The sequence below is a fragment of the Photinus pyralis genome, unplaced genomic scaffold (assembly GCF_008802855.1).
Source record: "Photinus pyralis isolate 1611_PpyrPB1 unplaced genomic scaffold, Ppyr1.3 Ppyr1.4_LG8, whole genome shotgun sequence".
Taxonomy (NCBI): domain Eukaryota; kingdom Metazoa; phylum Arthropoda; class Insecta; order Coleoptera; family Lampyridae; genus Photinus; species Photinus pyralis.
This window is the reverse complement of record NW_022170819.1, coordinates 14,496,868-14,515,281: the sequence shown is the minus strand read 5'-3', so window position 1 is coordinate 14,515,281 and position 18,414 is coordinate 14,496,868. Positions and strand designations below refer to the sequence as shown.

The 18,414-nt window shown below is 36.8% G+C and overlaps 1 protein-coding gene across 1 annotated transcript; it reads left to right on the top strand.

Annotated features, from left to right (window-relative positions):
* Positions 1–1,654: 1,654 nt before the first annotated feature.
* On the top strand, positions 1,655–7,849 carry LOC116179409. The gene is made up of 3 exons (XM_031499200.1): positions 1,655–1,982; positions 7,008–7,765; positions 7,838–7,849. The coding sequence occupies exons 2-3, from the start codon at positions 7,019–7,021 to the stop codon at positions 7,847–7,849; spliced, it is 759 nt and encodes a 252-aa protein (XP_031355060.1). The 5' UTR covers positions 1,655–1,982; positions 7,008–7,018.
* The last annotated feature ends 10,565 nt before the right edge of the window (positions 7,850–18,414 follow it).

Sequence of the window (18,414 nt, the reverse complement as noted above, 5' to 3'; positions counted from 1 at the left end):
ATAACAAAGCAAAAGCACACAGCAATGATTAAGGTATAACAAAATATTTCAAGACAAGCCGTACTTTACACTTCAGCCGGTTACAAGACAAAGACCATGAACACACATGTTAAATCCTATTTATTTGACCAACCCAAGCCACGCGGTAATTTGATCTGCTAATACCCCTAAAAACCACCCGAAAATCGACCATTCCCTGCATTTCACGCATTTCTAAGAAAAAACTGGACTGCAGGTCTTTGAAATGGTAAACATATCCAAGAAATTCCATCCGTCTCATCTTCGCTCTCTTTCCCTTTTCTGTAATCCCACCAGATTTCGGTTGGCAGTTTGTATAACTAACATGATGTATAGGGTGCTTCGTATCGACAATCATATTCACAGGACGTTGCTAAGGTTGGGGTATCTTAAACTGAATACCGAACGATTCTCGAGACCTTCACACATACATCATTTTTACAATACACCGTAAGGGGTTGATTCTGTCTCACCAGATCAGCATGGCTTGTAAAACGAATTGTTGAATCGGCATTAGTTTGCATGCGCAAAACATATTTTTTGATTCGGCATCAGTTTAACTTTTATTCGTTTCGGTTACAAATTAACTAGTAGTACGGAATGATAGGGTTTAATTTTAGATTTACTAAAAGTCACGTGTGTTTACGAACCCAGTAAAAATTTGTGTAACTTTGGCAAGCCGAGTGCGTGTTTGTGAAAATAAATGCACTTAATTTGTGACTTCTTGATTTTTAGTTACGAATAGTGAGGTTTGTTTAAATTTTTTTAAGTTTTACCTATCTCTGAAGATTTCCGTATTTTATGTTTGTGTGAGTGGTACTGGGGGATCAGGTGGTTCGCCCAGCTATGTAAGCCTTTGAATCGTTGTAAAGTATCTTATCCCGCATTTAGCTTACTTATCGGAACGACTACGAATAAAAACAAACCTGTGATCTGTGATCAAAAAAATACTTGTAAAATCGAAATTGCCATTAAAATATCAAAGCACTAAGAAAATTTAACAAACGAGTAGTTAGTGCTTTCAAAAAGGGCGGAGAACCTGCATCAACCACGGGATATTTACATTTCGGAAAAGGCTGTGCTCTAAAAGACACTAACGAAGCACTAACGATGGACGGTGGTTAGTGCTTTTAATGACGCTGCTTGTTCAAACAAGATTTTTCGTTAGGGGTGGGCTTCACTGGAAAGGTTTATTAATTTTGATTTCATCAACTGGGCCAATTCCCCAAATCAGGACCTTTGGCCGATCTTACATTAAAAAAATTAAAAATTAAATAGTTCACTTCTGTGAACTGCGTAGTGCCGTCTATTTTGGAACAAAAGGTTTAATCTACTTATCCGGTTGAGTTAAGAACTGGTCGGAATGGCATCCGGTAGAAATGACAGCCTGAAGGGTACTAATTAAAAAATTGATATTTCCCTTTTTTTGTGCGGCGCGTATGGAGATAGGGAAAGGTAGTAATTACGATTGTTTTCACGTCCGCCAGAGCTGCATTATTTTAAATTTGATTTACGCCAAATCCGCCCGACGATGGGTTATTAACATGGGCGGATGCGTGGGAGGTTGAATTGGCGAAGGTCCTTTTTTGATCTTCACTTTTATGAAAGTGAAGGCGGACGATTTTCGCGTTAGTCCGCGCTCGGACGAGAAAAAGGATGTAAGTAAGTGAGTTATGTCTCGTCGTAAAGTGCCATTATTTTCGGGTTAATCACTCCGTCGAAGAAGTGGTCGGTTCTTCGCTTTTCCTGCTGCTAGGCCTGGCCTTCTGGTTATTGTGATTTGTGCTCGCGAAGTAGAATGACTGCGCCTGCAGCTGGCGAGCTACATTCAACGTGGTTAGTGCTCTTTGTGGTGCTTTGTGTACGGTGCGCTTATGTGCAATTTTCGGCAAATTAGGCGCGCTTGCATCGTGCGAAATTTTTCTTTTTATCTTCGCGCGTCAAGTTTCAAAGATCAAACGGCAGTAAGTGACTAGGTCAGTTGATAGAAAGCTTGTAGTTTCTACAACTTTTCCCTAACGTGTGGGTACAAGAAAGCTGACATTTTCTACCATAAATCAAGGTCATAAATTGCACCGTGCAATCAGATTTAAATAATCAACGGTACGCCACCATTTTTACTAATCGCCGATTTCCTTTGTGACGAAAGATCCTCTGTACTTTCTCGAAAACTGTGCGACTAATTACGTTAGCGTGCGACACCGAATTTTGTTGACCTTTTCATTAACTCAACCGAAAAAAATGATGAGCGCTTTCGTTAATAATTATTGCACTAATTATCGACTCGAATGCCTAGCAAGTGACGTAATTTACGACGCTTCCCACATTACTAATCTCGTTACGCGGAATAGTATCGTCTGTTTATTTATAAATTACATCAACTCTGATAATGGCAACTACTACTACCACTTTGCGTAATTCTTTGTTTAAAACGAAATACCGCAAAAACGTAAGTGTGTCGGCACTAATTCGAATTCGTCAAACCTTCGACATAGGAGATCCCTGTTTCGTTAGAAATAGATTAGGTAATTGAATTCGATGCCCACGGGCAATTTTAAAGTAATTGGACGGAGAAACAAGCTCGGTGCACGTTGATTACGTTTGGGATGTCTTAATAGAAATTTAATTGAATCGGTTCTATAATTGATGATAATAAAATGTAATAATTGGAAGTGGTTTGGTTCGTTGTCACGCGGACGTATTTTTGATTTGGTTTTTTAGAAAAAGTGTAAGGAAAGGTTTACTAATTGGTCGCTTAATTAATAATTACGAACACGTTTGGGGAATTTATCTGCACTATTGTGTTTTTTGTCAGGTCACGTATACTCAACCCGTTTAATGGTTAAATATTTACTTACTACCTTGGTTCAGACATTCTTGGGGCGATTTTCCACGTTAGCTATAACACCCAGACCAAGACCCGTTCAAACCGTGCTCCAATGGATGGCATTTGTTTCGAAAAATATTGCTCATACGTTTACATATACCATATCGGGATCGTTGCTGCATTAAAGTTCCAAAGTTTGCGTTTCCTGTTCATTTTTTCCCGTGCAACCATAGCACATACAGAGGGTGGGCCACTAGTACGTGGGTGGAAGATTGTGGGTTTATTAACGCCCATATTTAAAATTCATTGTCGAGGAATGTTGGACTCTTAAGGTTACAACCTAAAAGATTGCAATTATTATACAGGGTGATTTATATCAAAGTTGCAATTTTTAAATAGAACCCTCTGTATATTATTGCATATTTCGATTGCATGGTCAATTTTGGTGACTTTATGTATTAGGTACACATGATATCTAAAATGATTTTTTTCAAAAAGTAACTGTCCAATAAAAATTGAATATCGCAATTATCATAAAACATAGAAGGCCGTGGCTCTGCAGCGAGCTCTGCAGGGTTCCAATCATCCAATCGTAGGCCAAACGGTCAAAGTTAAACTTTTTTGTGTTAAAAGAAATCACTCCGTCAATTTTCAAAATTTCAATCAAAGGTAACTTGACTTAAAAAGTACCTAGAATTAGGGGATTAAACTAGGTTTTCTTTCCAATGCTGTTTCTGGAATTGAAAACATTCTTACCCCCAGTTCAAACTCAGTTTTTGAAAATTTCAAAAAGAAGCGCTTGGTCTACATTCGATTTTTTGGAATGGCGATCTTGACGGTAACTTTTTTAAAAATTGTTCGGCAATTGTTGTTACACACAAATAGTATTCCCATAAAATTTCAGGAAATTCCGACAATTTTCAAAATTCGTTGAAATTAGATTTTATACCAGGGGTGCACTATTTGGGGGTAAGAATTTTGAAAATATTTTTACAAAGAACAAAAAAGGCTTCAAAAAATCATGCTTCTGAGAAAAAAAATTAAAGAAGAAAGAAATTTCGCGGGAAATCGCAGTAAACATTCACTGTACCGTGTGTCCTACTTTGGTTGACACTTTGAAACTTTTAATACCCTCTGATTTATATCAAAGTTGCATTTTTTAAATAGACCCCTCTGTATATTATTGCATATTTCGATGGCTTGGTTAACTTTAGTGTGCCTTTATGTATTACACATGATATCTAAATGATTTTTTCAAAAAGTAACTGTCCGTTAAAAATTGAATATCGCAATTATCATAAAACTTAGAAGGCTATGACTTTGCAGTGTTACCAATCATAAAAAGTACTAACTATACGACAAACGGTCAAAGTTAAACTTTTCTGTGTTAAAAGAAATCACTCCATCAATTTTCAAAATTTCAGCCAAAGGTAACTTGATTTAAAAGGTAGAATTAACGAATTAAGGTAGGTTTTCTTTCCAATGCTGTTTCTGGTATTGAAAAAATTGTTACCCCCAGTTCAAAAGTTTTTGAAAATTTAAAAAAAAAGCGTTTGTTCTACATTCGATTTTTTGGAAGGGCGGTGTGGACGGCAATTTTTTTTAAAATAGTTCGACATATTGTTGTCGAGATTGTTGTTAAACACAAATAGTGTTCCCATAAAATTTTCAAAATTCGTCGAAATTTTCACACCAGGGGTGGGGGTAAGAATTTTGAAAATATTTTTACAAAGAACAAGAAAGGCCTAGAAAAATCATGCTTCGGAGAAAAAAAATTAAAGAAGAAAATCGCAGAATTCGCAATAGACATCCATTTGTACCCTGTGTCCTACTTTGGATGAGACTTCAAAGATACAGACTTGCGGGATCCTCTGCCACTTTTTTGTGAAACCATCTAGCTACGTTTGTTTCTATTATACAGGGTGAAAACGAAGAGTTTGATTTTCTGGGACGTTATCATAGCTTACTTCCCATGTAAGATAGATTAAATAAAAAACTGCCTATTTTAGATATTTTAACGTAGAATCTAGTGAACCACCGTTTCTAAGATTTGACCCAAAGTTGGTATTTTTTAAATGCAATACCCTGTATATCTTAATGTCAATTTTTTTCATTCTTTTTCCTGGTTACATTGATGTATCACAACCTATATTTTTAGCTATAATTTTAGCTATGCTATGAAAATCAATAAATGCCTTTTTAAATAGTAGGCCATGGATTCATGGAGATTTTGTTTGTATATTGTAACTAAGGCAGCCGGTACCAACCAATAAAAATGGCCGCCGGTCATTTCAAAATTGTGGAAAATATGATACAATATACCTATGCCTCAGCCACACTATGCTCCTCGCACTGCCCATCAGCCTATATATCAAATTTCACTTGAATGCCTCCATAAATAACAAAGTTGGCACTGCGCTTGCGCAAAACCAAATGTTGAAACTGGTGTTAAATTTTCTTTTATTCCCAGTGGCTATGTTTCATTTAAATCCCTCCATAAATAAGAAAGTTGGGATTGCGCATGCGCAAAACAAAATTTTGAAACTGGCGTTATATTTGCTTTTATTCCAAGTGAAGTGGCTATGTATCAAATTTTATTTAAATGCCCAATGGTTATATTTCTTCCAAACGTCCCAATCGCCGTTTGTAGGTACTTTCATTTGACAATTCACTCTTAAATATAACCGATCACGAAAAGGGATCGAGGAGGAAGACTATGGTTAGTATAAATTAAGTCCTTTCATTGAGACCTTTCATTAGAGTACCATGAAGTGAACTAGTGCCACCCCGTACTTTGATAAGAGGACAGAAAGAAGGGCAGTACTTTGTAGAAAACTGTTTCTTTCATGGAGATCTTTAATTAGAATACAATGAGAGATCAAATTAATTTTTAAAAAAGTTAGAAACACTGGTAGTTTGAACAGGATGGATGGTGCGCATGCGCGCAAGGCCTAATCGGACAAATTTCCTGGAAAATTGAAAATTTTTCCGATTCCAATTAAGGATGAGACCTCTAGCGAACTTCAAATAATTATTCAATGATGTCGTCGACCACTTCGGATTTGGGAGTTGGAACGTTCATGCTAATTGGAACGTACCTACTTGGAAATAGGTGGTAGTGCAAATCATTTTACAAGCGGGCATATTAAGTTTACGAATGGTCACATTTTAAATCCCCGGAAGGCTTGTATATTTGCAGATGATTTTCCAAACCGAATCTTCTGTAAGTGTTGTAATCGCACTGAGCACAATTAAAATTGTTGAGCTTATTGTGTTTTAACAGATGCGCATTTAGACTAGATTTGAAATTGGCTGCATTTAAAATCCTTTGCAGCGCTATACGTAATCTGATGTTTTCTAAAACGGGATTTATATTATTGGTTTCATATTCACACTGGTCACAATTTAAATGATTCTCGTTTTCGTTGAACTTAAAAATCGAACAGTAAATGTAGCTTTCTGGCATAAAAATATGAAATTTCAATATATAGGAATCTTAAGGCCGGTGCACCAGTCCAATTTAAGCTCTACCTACAGCTTAAGATTCAGCTTGAGTTCCAAGTCGGCCTTAAACTGTCACAAACATTTACCAAGCTGTAAAAGTAAGACGCCGAAATCCACAACTTAAGTCGGAATTACCGACGTTCAAAATACGTCCATATTTGTCATCTGTCATCTTTAAAACATTCGTATTATTTTATTGAAAGTGGCGTTTTTCATTTCTGGAATAGATATGGATGTCGATGCGGTTGATATTTTTGATAACGTGAAAAATGTGAGCAACATACGTATAGCTCGACAGCCTAATTACATATTTTATTGAATGCGCATCAGGCGGGCAATTTAAAATAACCAATCATGTCGTAGTGCAAGCAGCGTTGTCATGTTAACTTCAGTCTTAGTCAAGCTACAGTTTATCTTTGCCTCGATCTTTGCATTATCATAATGTAACAGATTCAAAAGTGCGCATGCCCAGAACGAACCAATTGCAACACTTCTAAGGTATCACTCCATGTTCATGTCATAAGTCTAAAATTATATTGCCTTTATATACACAGGGCTTTATCTTTACGATAAATGTCTACATAAGGTTGAATTGCCGGCTTTCTTGTACATACACGTTCGTCAATTAAACGCTACAATGCTCTTTCATTTGATGCAGGATCATTAAACATGAAAATAAACATATCGACCATAAACGACGTTATAAACGACTCCTTGTCATTAGACAGTAATGTCTTAAATACCGCATTAAGATTACAATATGAAGCGAACTGGACGGATGCCCAGCGCTCTCTTTCCTCAGTCAGCTCGAGCAGCAACAACTCATCGACCAATTTGTACATCAGCGACGACGTTCACAGCTACGACATGTGGCCGAAATCGAACTCGCCTCGCGCGTCCAAATCCGTACGATTTTGCGAAAACGATTTCGACCACACCGTCAACAGTAAAAAAGTGACCCACGTGCCGGTGCACGAGTGGGTGGGCGACGGCAGGGCGGCCGTCAAGTTCGAAACGGCCAACTTCAAACGTACAATCAGCGCGAACCATTTGAATGGTTTTTCGAGCGAAACCAACGAAGAGCCCAGGTCCGAGTTGAACTCCCCGAAGAAGTTGCGACAGAGAATTCCCCCAAAAAACATTCCTAACAATTCGATTAGTGGTAGTAGTGATGAGGACGAGGACGCTTACGGGAACGGTGACAGTGTGAGGGTGCGACGACAAGAGCGAAACGGTGATTTTCTAATACCGCGGCCGAAACTTTTAGTTCCTGTGCATAGTTATTCGACGCGGCGGAGGAGGACAGGCAACTTGTTTAACGCGAAAGTTTCGGATTGCTCCGATGATGACGAGAATGAGGACGTAAGCAACGACGGTGAGTTGTTCTTCCAATTGTATGTGCAGCATTTTGTCTTGGTATACCGTGTCTCTTCTCGACTGAACCAACAATGTATAATTTGTTCTTGTCTTGCAACAGTCTTTGCATAGAAAGAGAGTTGAACTTCCCTTCTTTGAAATAAATTAGAGATTTTTTAAATATGACTTGAAATGTATGTCAATTTTACTAACTTATAAGAAACTTCTCCTTCCCTAGGTTTAGCTGAAAATTGACTTCAAACTTTGATTATCTGAAGAGTGCTTGCTTGCAAAACACCAAATGACCATAAAATTTCGTATACTTTGAAAAAATTTAAAAAGTGAGCTGGTTTCAATTTACATTTCCTTCATAACATTTTTATATTGGTAATTTCCACGATATTCTGTGAATTACCCTTAATTTTAATTCAAAGATAATACAATATAAAGAACAATTGCAAAATTTACCTTATAAATAGTCATGATGGACCCTTGAATTTGGAGATTTTCTACCTGGAACTTGGAACAAATCAAGTTTAAACAATGCTGAATGACCTTATGCCGAATTCGCAGTTGTAATCAACTAATTAAAATAACTGAATATGATACAATTTCCCCACACCTCATCCCCAGACGTCCGGAATCCACTAATAAAACAATGCTCCATAGACATTAAAAGATACAAAAAAAACAATCTTCCATTCCACCGAATGCTCGTTTATTTATTCTTATAGCTACCGTTAAAGTCTGTGAATGAACACCAGTATCCCTCAAGTTGCCAATACGATTACTAAGCCGTATGCTGCTTTGTCCCGTACTCTAAATCAATAATCTTAGCCTTATCGACAAATGTTAAAAATTGAGGAACATTTAGCTCCATCTTTAGACCAAAACTAGTACCAATGAGACTTCTGAACCCTTCCTTAAGCGAAAATTCATTGAACATTTGCTTTAACATTTTTTCGAGCATTTTTTCCACATGAGCAATCACAATCAGGAGTAAATCCGGCCGATTCTGGTTCTAATTCATTCCTTGGCAGCAAAATTTCCAAAATTCACATCTCTAAAACGAGTGGGCTTGCCAGGCTGAAATATGAAGCGGGATGATGTGGCAACATAGCAAGCACAAGCAGTATATCGTTTGGGCCTGGTGTCAAATGTTTAAACTAATGGGATGGTTGAGAAAGTATAGTGTGTTTCCGGAGGTAGGTTAGGTTTGCAATAGTATATTATATTATATGGAGCTAAAGTGATACTTTTTATGGCGAGTCAGTGTGGCAAAATACCGACGATTCATAAGAAATCACTTTGGCTCCGCATAATATACCTATGCTATTTTTTCTTCAAATGTGAGTCAGTACGAAAAGGATTCCGGATATCAAAAGTAATCCACCCTGTATTATGATACCTATATAGGGCAAAATTTTCGTATTCTTGGAAAATGTGTTACTATGCGGATTGTTTAGTTTTAGTCGTTTTCGTTGTGCTCCCGCGAACAGCAATTATGATCTGTCACTGCTTGAAAATGTTACCTCCACGTTAGCACGCCACCTGTTTGTTGATATTTACTAACTGGCTCGTTGACTTGCTCCTTACGTAGCGGTTATAGCTCCTTGAATGAAACTTACCTTTTTTGCTTTGGCCATATAAATACCCTCGTAAAAACCTGTTATGTATTATGTGGTAAATAAATAATGTGGAATTGGTATATCCAAAACTTAATTTGGGTAAATGTTATACGTTGTGCTCAGATGAAGCACAAATTTTAAATATTTCACCAAGATCAAAATCGATACGTTACCTGAATTATATCTTTAAATCCATAAATACTGTCAAATGCCTGCTTCATTTATGATGCAAGCGTTATAGGTTACAATTTAAGAATACAAACAATATCATGTAAGTTTCGAATCCTCACTGAGAAATCTATCTTAAATTTAATATACAATTTGAACGAATATTGTAATGATGCATTGAATGCAGGTAAACGCGACTCCGGTTTTTCAAATAATTATGGCAAAGTAGGACAACGAAGACCTTCTTCCAATCTTACACCCTTTTCCTAGCAATCTTCTATTTGAACGGCAATTGCTCCATAAATAGCGGCGATATTACAATAACATCGAAAGCTTTTTATCTTTGTAGGTACGAAAATGGAACGTTTTTCATAAAAATTTGACAGTTCTAATTTGACGGCTAATTTTTGAATTGAGGCACAGGTTAAGACCTCTTTCATAGTCACAAAATTTTTTTTAAGTACTTTACACAAAAAAAATGAATTTTTGATTGACCTTCGCCAAAAGTAACATTTTTCAAAAATTTCAAATGGCACCCCCCTAAATAAAATATACCTCTGGGTAACCAAAACTACAAATTTTCTACTGATACAAAGAAAACCTCAATTCAAAAATTAGCCGCCTGCGCGATTTAGTTTCTCTAAAAAAAATTTCGAACTGTCAAATTTTTACGAAATAATAATAATAATAATGATAACAATCCAGACATAACAAACGAAACATACACACTGCATACATTGATTACAAAAAAGCATTCGATTCAGTACCACACTCTTGGTTACAACAAGTACTTCAATATACAAGGTCAGCAACAATATTACACAATTCCTCAATTACATAATGTCATGTTGGAACACTACGTTAACACTTACACTAAACGACACAAAACTTATTACTGACCCAATACAAATTAAAAGAGGCATTTTTCAAGGCGATTCTTTAAGTCCGCTCTGGTTTTGTCTTGCTCTTAATCCACTTTCATATTTGTTAAACACTACTAACTTTGGGTACAATATTAAACACAACCACGAAATACATCACAACATTACACACCTGTTTTACATGGACGATCTTAAATTATACTCTTCCACAAGCATAAAACTTAATCACCTTCTACACATTACCGAAACATTCTCACGTGACATACAAATGGACTTTGGAATCGATAAATGTAAAACACAACACATCACAGCTGGTAAAAGAGAACTTTTAGATTATGAGCTAGAACAGGGTAATTTAATAAATTCCATGGACGAAAATGAAACTTATAAGTATCTTGGTTTTCAGCAAAACACACACATTAAACATACGAGTATAAAACAAACACTTATTACACAATACCTACAAAGAGTACGCAGTATACTTAAAACAAAATTACACGGTAGAAATACAATCAAGGCTATTAACACTTATGCCACACCAGTGCTTACATACTCTTTTGGGATTATACGTTGGACAAATACAGATTTAGAACAAATACAGAGAAACACACGTACACTATTAACAAAACACCATATATCACCCTCACTCCTCTACTATACGACTTTACCTTCCTCGTTCGGAAGGAGGTAGAGGACTAACAGATATAAAACTATTGCACCAAACACAAATACACAATTTGCGACAATACTTTTATAACAAAACAGATACTTCAGTCCTACACAAAACAGTAACATATGCAGACAAATCTTACACGCCACTTAACCTACACGAAACTAATATACTCCCACCTCCATCCAAACTTACATACATCACAAATAACATACAGACATGGAACCAAAAGCCGTTGCATGGACGATTTCCACAAGAGGTTAGTCAGGATTGTGTTGATTCTATAGCAACGCACACTTGGTTGTCTGAATGTGATATTTTCCCGGAAACGGAGGGTTTCATGTTAGCAATACAAGACCAGGTCATTAATACACGCAACTATAAAAAACACATACATAAAGACAAAACAGTGACAAACGATTCTTGTCGACTCTGTTCACAAACATCAGAAACAATCCAACATATAATATCGGCATGCACACGACTTGCACAAACTGAATACAAACATCGACACGATCAGGTAGCTAAAATCATACATCAAAAATTAGCACTTAAACACAATCTCATAACAGATACGACACCATACTACAAATACACGCCACAGATCATACTTGAAAACAACACACACAAATTATATTGGGACAGGACACTACTCACAGACAAAACTATCCACAATAATAGACCAGATATTACACTTATTGATAAAACGCAAAAATCCATTTGTATTATAGACATTGCCATACCCAACACTAACAACTTAACTAAAACACATGCAGAAAAACACCGCAAATACACCGATATAGCTATCGAGCTTAAGACGCAATGGAGAATGAAATCTACTGTTATAGTTCCCATTATTCTTAGTGCTACCGGAGTTATACCAAAGACAATACACCACAATTTACAACTATTAGGTTTAGACAAAAACACATACAAACATTTACAAAAAGCAGTCATTATCAACACATGCCATATTGTTCGTAAATTTCTAAACATAACACAAGATACTACATACAGAAATGATCCACAACGTATACATGTAAACAACAGTACTCGCTCACAACACGGTACACAACATACTGTAATATCTCCACCTCTAACCCAAACAAACACACAAATACAACTTACCGAACAAACAAGTACAACAAATGATACAACATATACTACAATCAGAGATTCACCTCTGAAGCAAACCACATTATCACAACCCATTAGTATTCAACCCAAACGCAAAAGCCTAAACAGCACTTTAGACTCACAACATGACACACAACACACTGTAATATCTCCACCCTTAACTCCACCACACAAACACAACTTCCTGAACAAACAAACGCAATAAATACAAGTAACGCAACATGCACTACAAAGAGGCCCTCACCCAATAAAGTTACACGGCCTAGCACAGTTAAAAAACACAATACTCTTCTTCTCAGAAACACACCACGTTATCACAACCCACTCGTATACAACCCAAACGCAAAAACCTTAACAGCACTACAGGCTCACAAAATACTGTAATATCTCCAACAATAACCCAAGCAACCACACAAATACAACCTCAAGAACAAAGAAACACCATAAATACAAGTAACGCAACATGCACTACAAAGACAGGTCCACCCAATAAAGTTACACGTCCTAGCACAGTTAAAAAACACAAAACTCCTTCTTCACATAAACACACCACGTTATCACAACCCACTCGTATACAACCCAAACGCAAAGCCAAAGAAACACTTACACAATAAACTCTATTTAATAAAAGTACAGGAATTATTATAATGACTGTTTTGTTTTCTTCTTTCCTGATAGCGTTGACTATTGTGGCCATTAATAGCTATGTTGGTAAGTATGAATTACATACTATCCCTAGATTTCCAATGTGAGTGTGCGAATATTTATTTTATTTTTTAATTTTTATTTTTCTTTAGAACCCTACATAACTTCAGCAGACACAGACACAGACACTAATCGTTACTTGATTTTAATCCGTGCGATTAGTTAACCAGGCTAGACCTGAGTTCTCACAAGAAACACCGACCATAATAATGCATTTATTGAAAACAACTTAATATAATGTTCAAGATAAAAATAAAGAAAAATAAAATCATACATGATGTTCGAAGAGAACAGAGTACTTAAGAACTGCCTCACTTGTTGTTCCCAAATGGAGTGAGTTCAAGCAACTACTAAGTAGCAGCTTGGTCTTCCACTCAACCCAGTTTGATTACTAAATAACATTAATTATGGCATTACGAGTGAAAAATAATATTTTTAACGGGAAATAAATTATAATAAAAACAGAAGCTTATCAAGATTAATTTTTATTTAAGAGGTGTATTGACTAAGTAGATATAGTTTATGTAGTTGAATTTTGAAATGTTGTATAGGAAGTTCTTTAATTTCAGGAGGTATTGAATTATAAACTTTAGACGCGTTAAGGTTAAGTTAAGTTAAGGTTATAACTGTGAAATCGTTAAAGTTAGGGATACTCGTATAATATGTTATATAAAACAATAAGTATTTTTCAAGTACATTCTAAATCAGTAATAAAAAATTGAGTATTTCATTTAAAAAAATGCAAGTGTGATACGCCACTGGAATACAGCACGCCCCTGGTTATCAAAAATATTTTACAAATATGGCGACGGTAATCGTGTACAATTTTGCTATAAAACTTTTTTCGGTATCTTTTATGGTAAAGGAATTATGATCCGAGGGATCTTAGGTGCTACACCCTGTATAGTTTCTTCCTCAATTTCTCCTTAATCGAAGGCCATCTCAAGTTCCGCAAATTTTCCACCACGCCCCTATGAAATTCTTCAAATTGCTTATTAAGTTCCTTGCACATTTTTTTCTTTTCCCCTCAAGCGAGTCTCAAAAGTTGCTTTCTATTTCGTCTCAATACTTCTCAAGTTTCATATTTCCTCATACCATAGTACACTATAGATTTCCTAAACTTTTTTTAAGCGCCTCTAAAGGTTATCTTTTGAAGTTGCTCTGAGGGTTTCAAACAGCATAGCGCCTTTACTGATCTTATATGCCTCAAAAGGCATGGGCGGCTATCTTCCCACGGGGTGTCACTGCACGAAGAAGGTTTTTGAAGATTGTAGTCCAAAAGCGTAGCCATGACGATATAGAACGGCCAATCGGGTTTGAAGATTTCATCTGCACCAGAGCCACTCTTCATCCATCCTTTGATTTTGCTTCTTACCACCTTTGAAGTTACCGACTCTCGGGGGATCGGTCGCGCCGAGGGTTGCGCCATAACGGATCTTCAGGGACTACCTCGAGATGCACTCTTCGCATGCTGACGCGGCACGGCCCTGCTTGCGATATCACGGTCCGTGGGAAGCGAGCTTTACGACTGACTGTTTTGGGAAGACATTTTCACAAAACCGGTGCTTTATTACATCATAAGTAAACAATTCATTTTTTTCTGTACTCCCAAACATGTGCGGACGCCCATATGCGTGCGGCCTGTGGTTATATCATCGCTTTCCGTTTTAACCGAACCGATTCCTCCTTATTGGCAGGAAGTACATAACATAGATTTCGATTCGCAAGCGTGACTGATTAGGATTACAGAGTAAATTCTTGGATGAAAAATTTGTTAGAACTGAATGGGATTTTCTTTTGGAAATTTCACTTTACTTGCTCTACATCATACACCGTAAATGACACAAGTTGATGAATCTAATTTTTTTGCAAGAGTTGAGTTGATTAAAAACAAAAACGTGAAAGAAAGTTGCTTCTTCTTATTGTAACAGTATTATGTAATAAACCAAGCTCGTGTACAGTTAAAAAGTAATTTTGTAACTAAGCGAGTACGTGCATTGTAAGAAGCACATGTGTTAAGCAGGTACAACAACAAAAAAACAACTATTTCCTCCCGTGCATTTTTCATAGGAAATGAATTCATGACACCGACTAAAAACGTTTGCGCAAATTAAATTTATACGAAACGGTATCTCTGGATTGTGTAAACAAATACGTGCCACGAAGTAAATTCTTGCACAATCCGTGATTTGAACTCGCAACCACCGTTTTCAGTTCCAATTTGTTATTGCTAACAGTACATGCGGTACTTTTTTCGAATTCGAAATGGGCTGGTTTGATTTGGAAAATGGAGACAAAATTTGGTTTGCAAATGTCATTTAAACAAGGTGAAAGGTGCGCGCAGTTTTATGCACAATACACCCCTGGCAATTGTTAAAGAATAAACAAAATTTGAATTCATGCAAAAGATATTAACAACTAAACCAAATTCCTTTGTATGGATCCAATTAAAATGATTAAATACAATACAAATCTGTTTCATGCAGTTAATTTCCACAGATGGGTACCTTTAAGGATAGTATGATTACGTCAAGTAAGAAAATTCTTACTGGAATCGGTATTTTTGTTTCGAATACAAATGGTACAGCCCTCTCCCTTGAAAAAGGTTTCCTCCAGGAAAAATTGAAAACTGGATCGCTTTTAGGGTGCTATGGTTGAAGCGTTAGGCCCCACTCTGGTCTCTGGTGGAAATTGACGAAGCTTGTATTTACTTCGACCGCATTCGTCAAATTTTCGAAGAAATCACTCGAGTTATGAGTATTAAGTAGTGCACAACAAAATAAAAAAACTTTCCGAAGTATCCTGCATACATTCATTTTTCGGCTTATTTGAGTTTTTTCGTAAGCAAAATGCCACTGTAATTACAATTTAAGCGCCTCTGATTTTCAACTAAGACATGTTTACGTCGGAGAGTTTGTTTTCTTCGAAATGAGCCCACTATACGTTCGTTTAATTTGCTTTTTCACGTTCACAATTTAAAAATAACGCCTTACTTGTAACGGTGAAATTAATATTAATTGCATTCATAACAGTTGAGTATGCGTACGTGCTGCGCTCAAACGAATCTTCTTTCTTGGAAATTTAATATCGCGCGAATTGCGCTACGTATTTTACTTGACTATTCGCACAATTTTAAACAGGAATTTAACTAGGCCTTGCTACAATTCAGACTCACAGACGCTTTATATGGTTTCCGCGATTGACTTAAAGCTGGAACTCGCTCTTCTCTCTATAATTTTATATAATATGTAGTTGCTCAAGTAAAAAAAACTGATACAGAACCAAAGCAATAATCGCGAGCAAGCCCGCTGTGATGCAATAATGTGCCCGTATTTCATTCCCGGAGTCGCCGTAATCGCGGCAACAGCCCACACTTTCCTAACTACGCTCTCTAATGTATTTATTTATTGAAGTGGGCGGGGTTTCGCCAAGGGCTGCTCTACCAACCCAACCCACTATTATACATTTACAAATATCCATGCCTCGGATTCGAACCAGAGACCCTTGTACAGCAGTCGTGCTTTTACGCCACAAGGCCGGAAATTTATCGGTCGCCTATCGCTACACTTAACTCGCGTTCCCCTTTCGTATGAAGCGGTACCTACATATGTAAATTTTCCCATACTGAAATATACAAGTTCGAAAAATTTAAAACTGCAAAGCGAGCTACCGTTACAGTATTGCTGTCACTATGTCAGGCTGGGGCGTTGAGCATCATTTGGAATGAATCCGGGTGGTGTAGTTATTAATTAAATGTTTCATTATAAATAATTCTTGTTAATCAATTTCGTGGGATTAGTTACGAATTAACACAAATCGATTTTGCGAATCGAGCTTGTAGTCAAGGTCTTGTTTGTCTAATTTTACGCCGTTGTCCGTATTCGCAACAATATCCTCTATTTCACAATTCAATTTTTGTAAAGGTTACCCAATTTTAATTGACCGCTATTGTTCGTATTTATCGTAATAGCTTCTAAGTCGTAAATTCTTCTTCTTTCTACTTTTGTATAGGCGACAAACGCCCGTTTGTTTCCCATCATTCTGCCTCTTGTGCAGTCAATTTGTCGCTTTTTCGGGGACGTCTTACGCCCCTATGGTACAATGGTGATTGGTCACGTGAATCCCTTACAATTATCCGGTCATCCATTCTGTTAATGTGTTCCATTCCACAGTATTCCAATTGAGTCGATTTATGGCTGTCAAGTAATGTGATTGGATAGATAAAGGTAGTTTATTGGTTGAAAATGTTAGCGTCATGAAATGAGTGTCACAGTAATGGAAAGTTTGTCGTTCAGGGGAAACCGTCAGGCAATGCGTGTTGAACCCTGAACAAAGTGAGGTGAACCACCTGTGAGTTATCGTAGGATGAATTTTATTATGTACTAGCAGAATTTCGTACCGCCTATCAGTCCCACTCCCGGTTGGGCCATAAGCTCAGTTTCGGCGACTTCGCCGCCTTATTTCGCCCGCGGGGTCGCTCCCGGATAGAGCATACCGAGGAGCATGCACTCAGTGTCGGCGACTGCGCCGCCACACCTCGCCAAAAGGTTCCGTTCCCGGATGTAACATAAGTTCGGTTTAGCCGGTTGTGGCGCTTCTTCGCGGCCATACGTAATTGATACGTTTGACCATCTATTTTTTCGCCTGAAATCGACGGTATGGACTCTTGTAGACCCGTAGTAGATCTCACTTAGCGCCATCTGTTAGTTATATTGCGATTTAAAATGACCAAAAAGAGAAAAAATATTTTTTACGTTTTTCATGGCGCCATCTATTACTTATATTTGAATTAAAAATGGCGGAAAAGAGAAAAAACACAACAAACAGAATTATCTAATTTGGTGCAGTCGTTCTGAAGTTAATACGGCGCATATATACATTTCGGCGAGTCATTTTTATTTATATAAATTAAAATTGGCGTTGACCAAAGTTTGGAATAGACACCTGTAAGTTACCGTAGGGTGGATCTTATTTTGTGTTAAATTTTAAACGCGCAAATTAAAGTTTTTGGCGACCTTATTTATTTACAAGGGATAATTTACGAATTAAAAACTATTACGATAAATACGAAGCGGAAGTTTTTAAAGACCATCAATTAAATTCTGTGACTGACTCTAACTAGAAAAATGGAGTTACTGAATAATTTGTCGCACGTCTAAAGCAGTTGATTGTGCACAGTTGATTGTGCACAAATAATATTTTTTATATGACGGATTGACTGACCGTGTTTGAACTTCAAATCAAAGGAGCCATTCATTATACGAAACTTTGGATTTTGTAACGACCGTCATTTTCAACCATTTGAATCAACCTAATGGATCAATCAGTACCTCTAGATTGAAGGACCAAGGGGTAGGCATTAATATTGCTGTATAATTATTAAGGTAACCATTTTCTTTTATTTTAAAAGTAATAAACCGATTTCTTTAAGAGCGTTGAAAATTTGGATTTTTTTATCAGAAAATAATGAACAATTGGTGATTTGCTATGACCGGTTTAAAAAATCAAATCGGTAGTTAA

Bases quoted from the DNA above. Each gene is read 5' to 3' on its own strand.
- LOC116179409 (XM_031499200.1), top strand. From the start codon at position 7,019: ATGAAAATAAACATATCGACCATAAACGACGTTATAAACGACTCCTTG.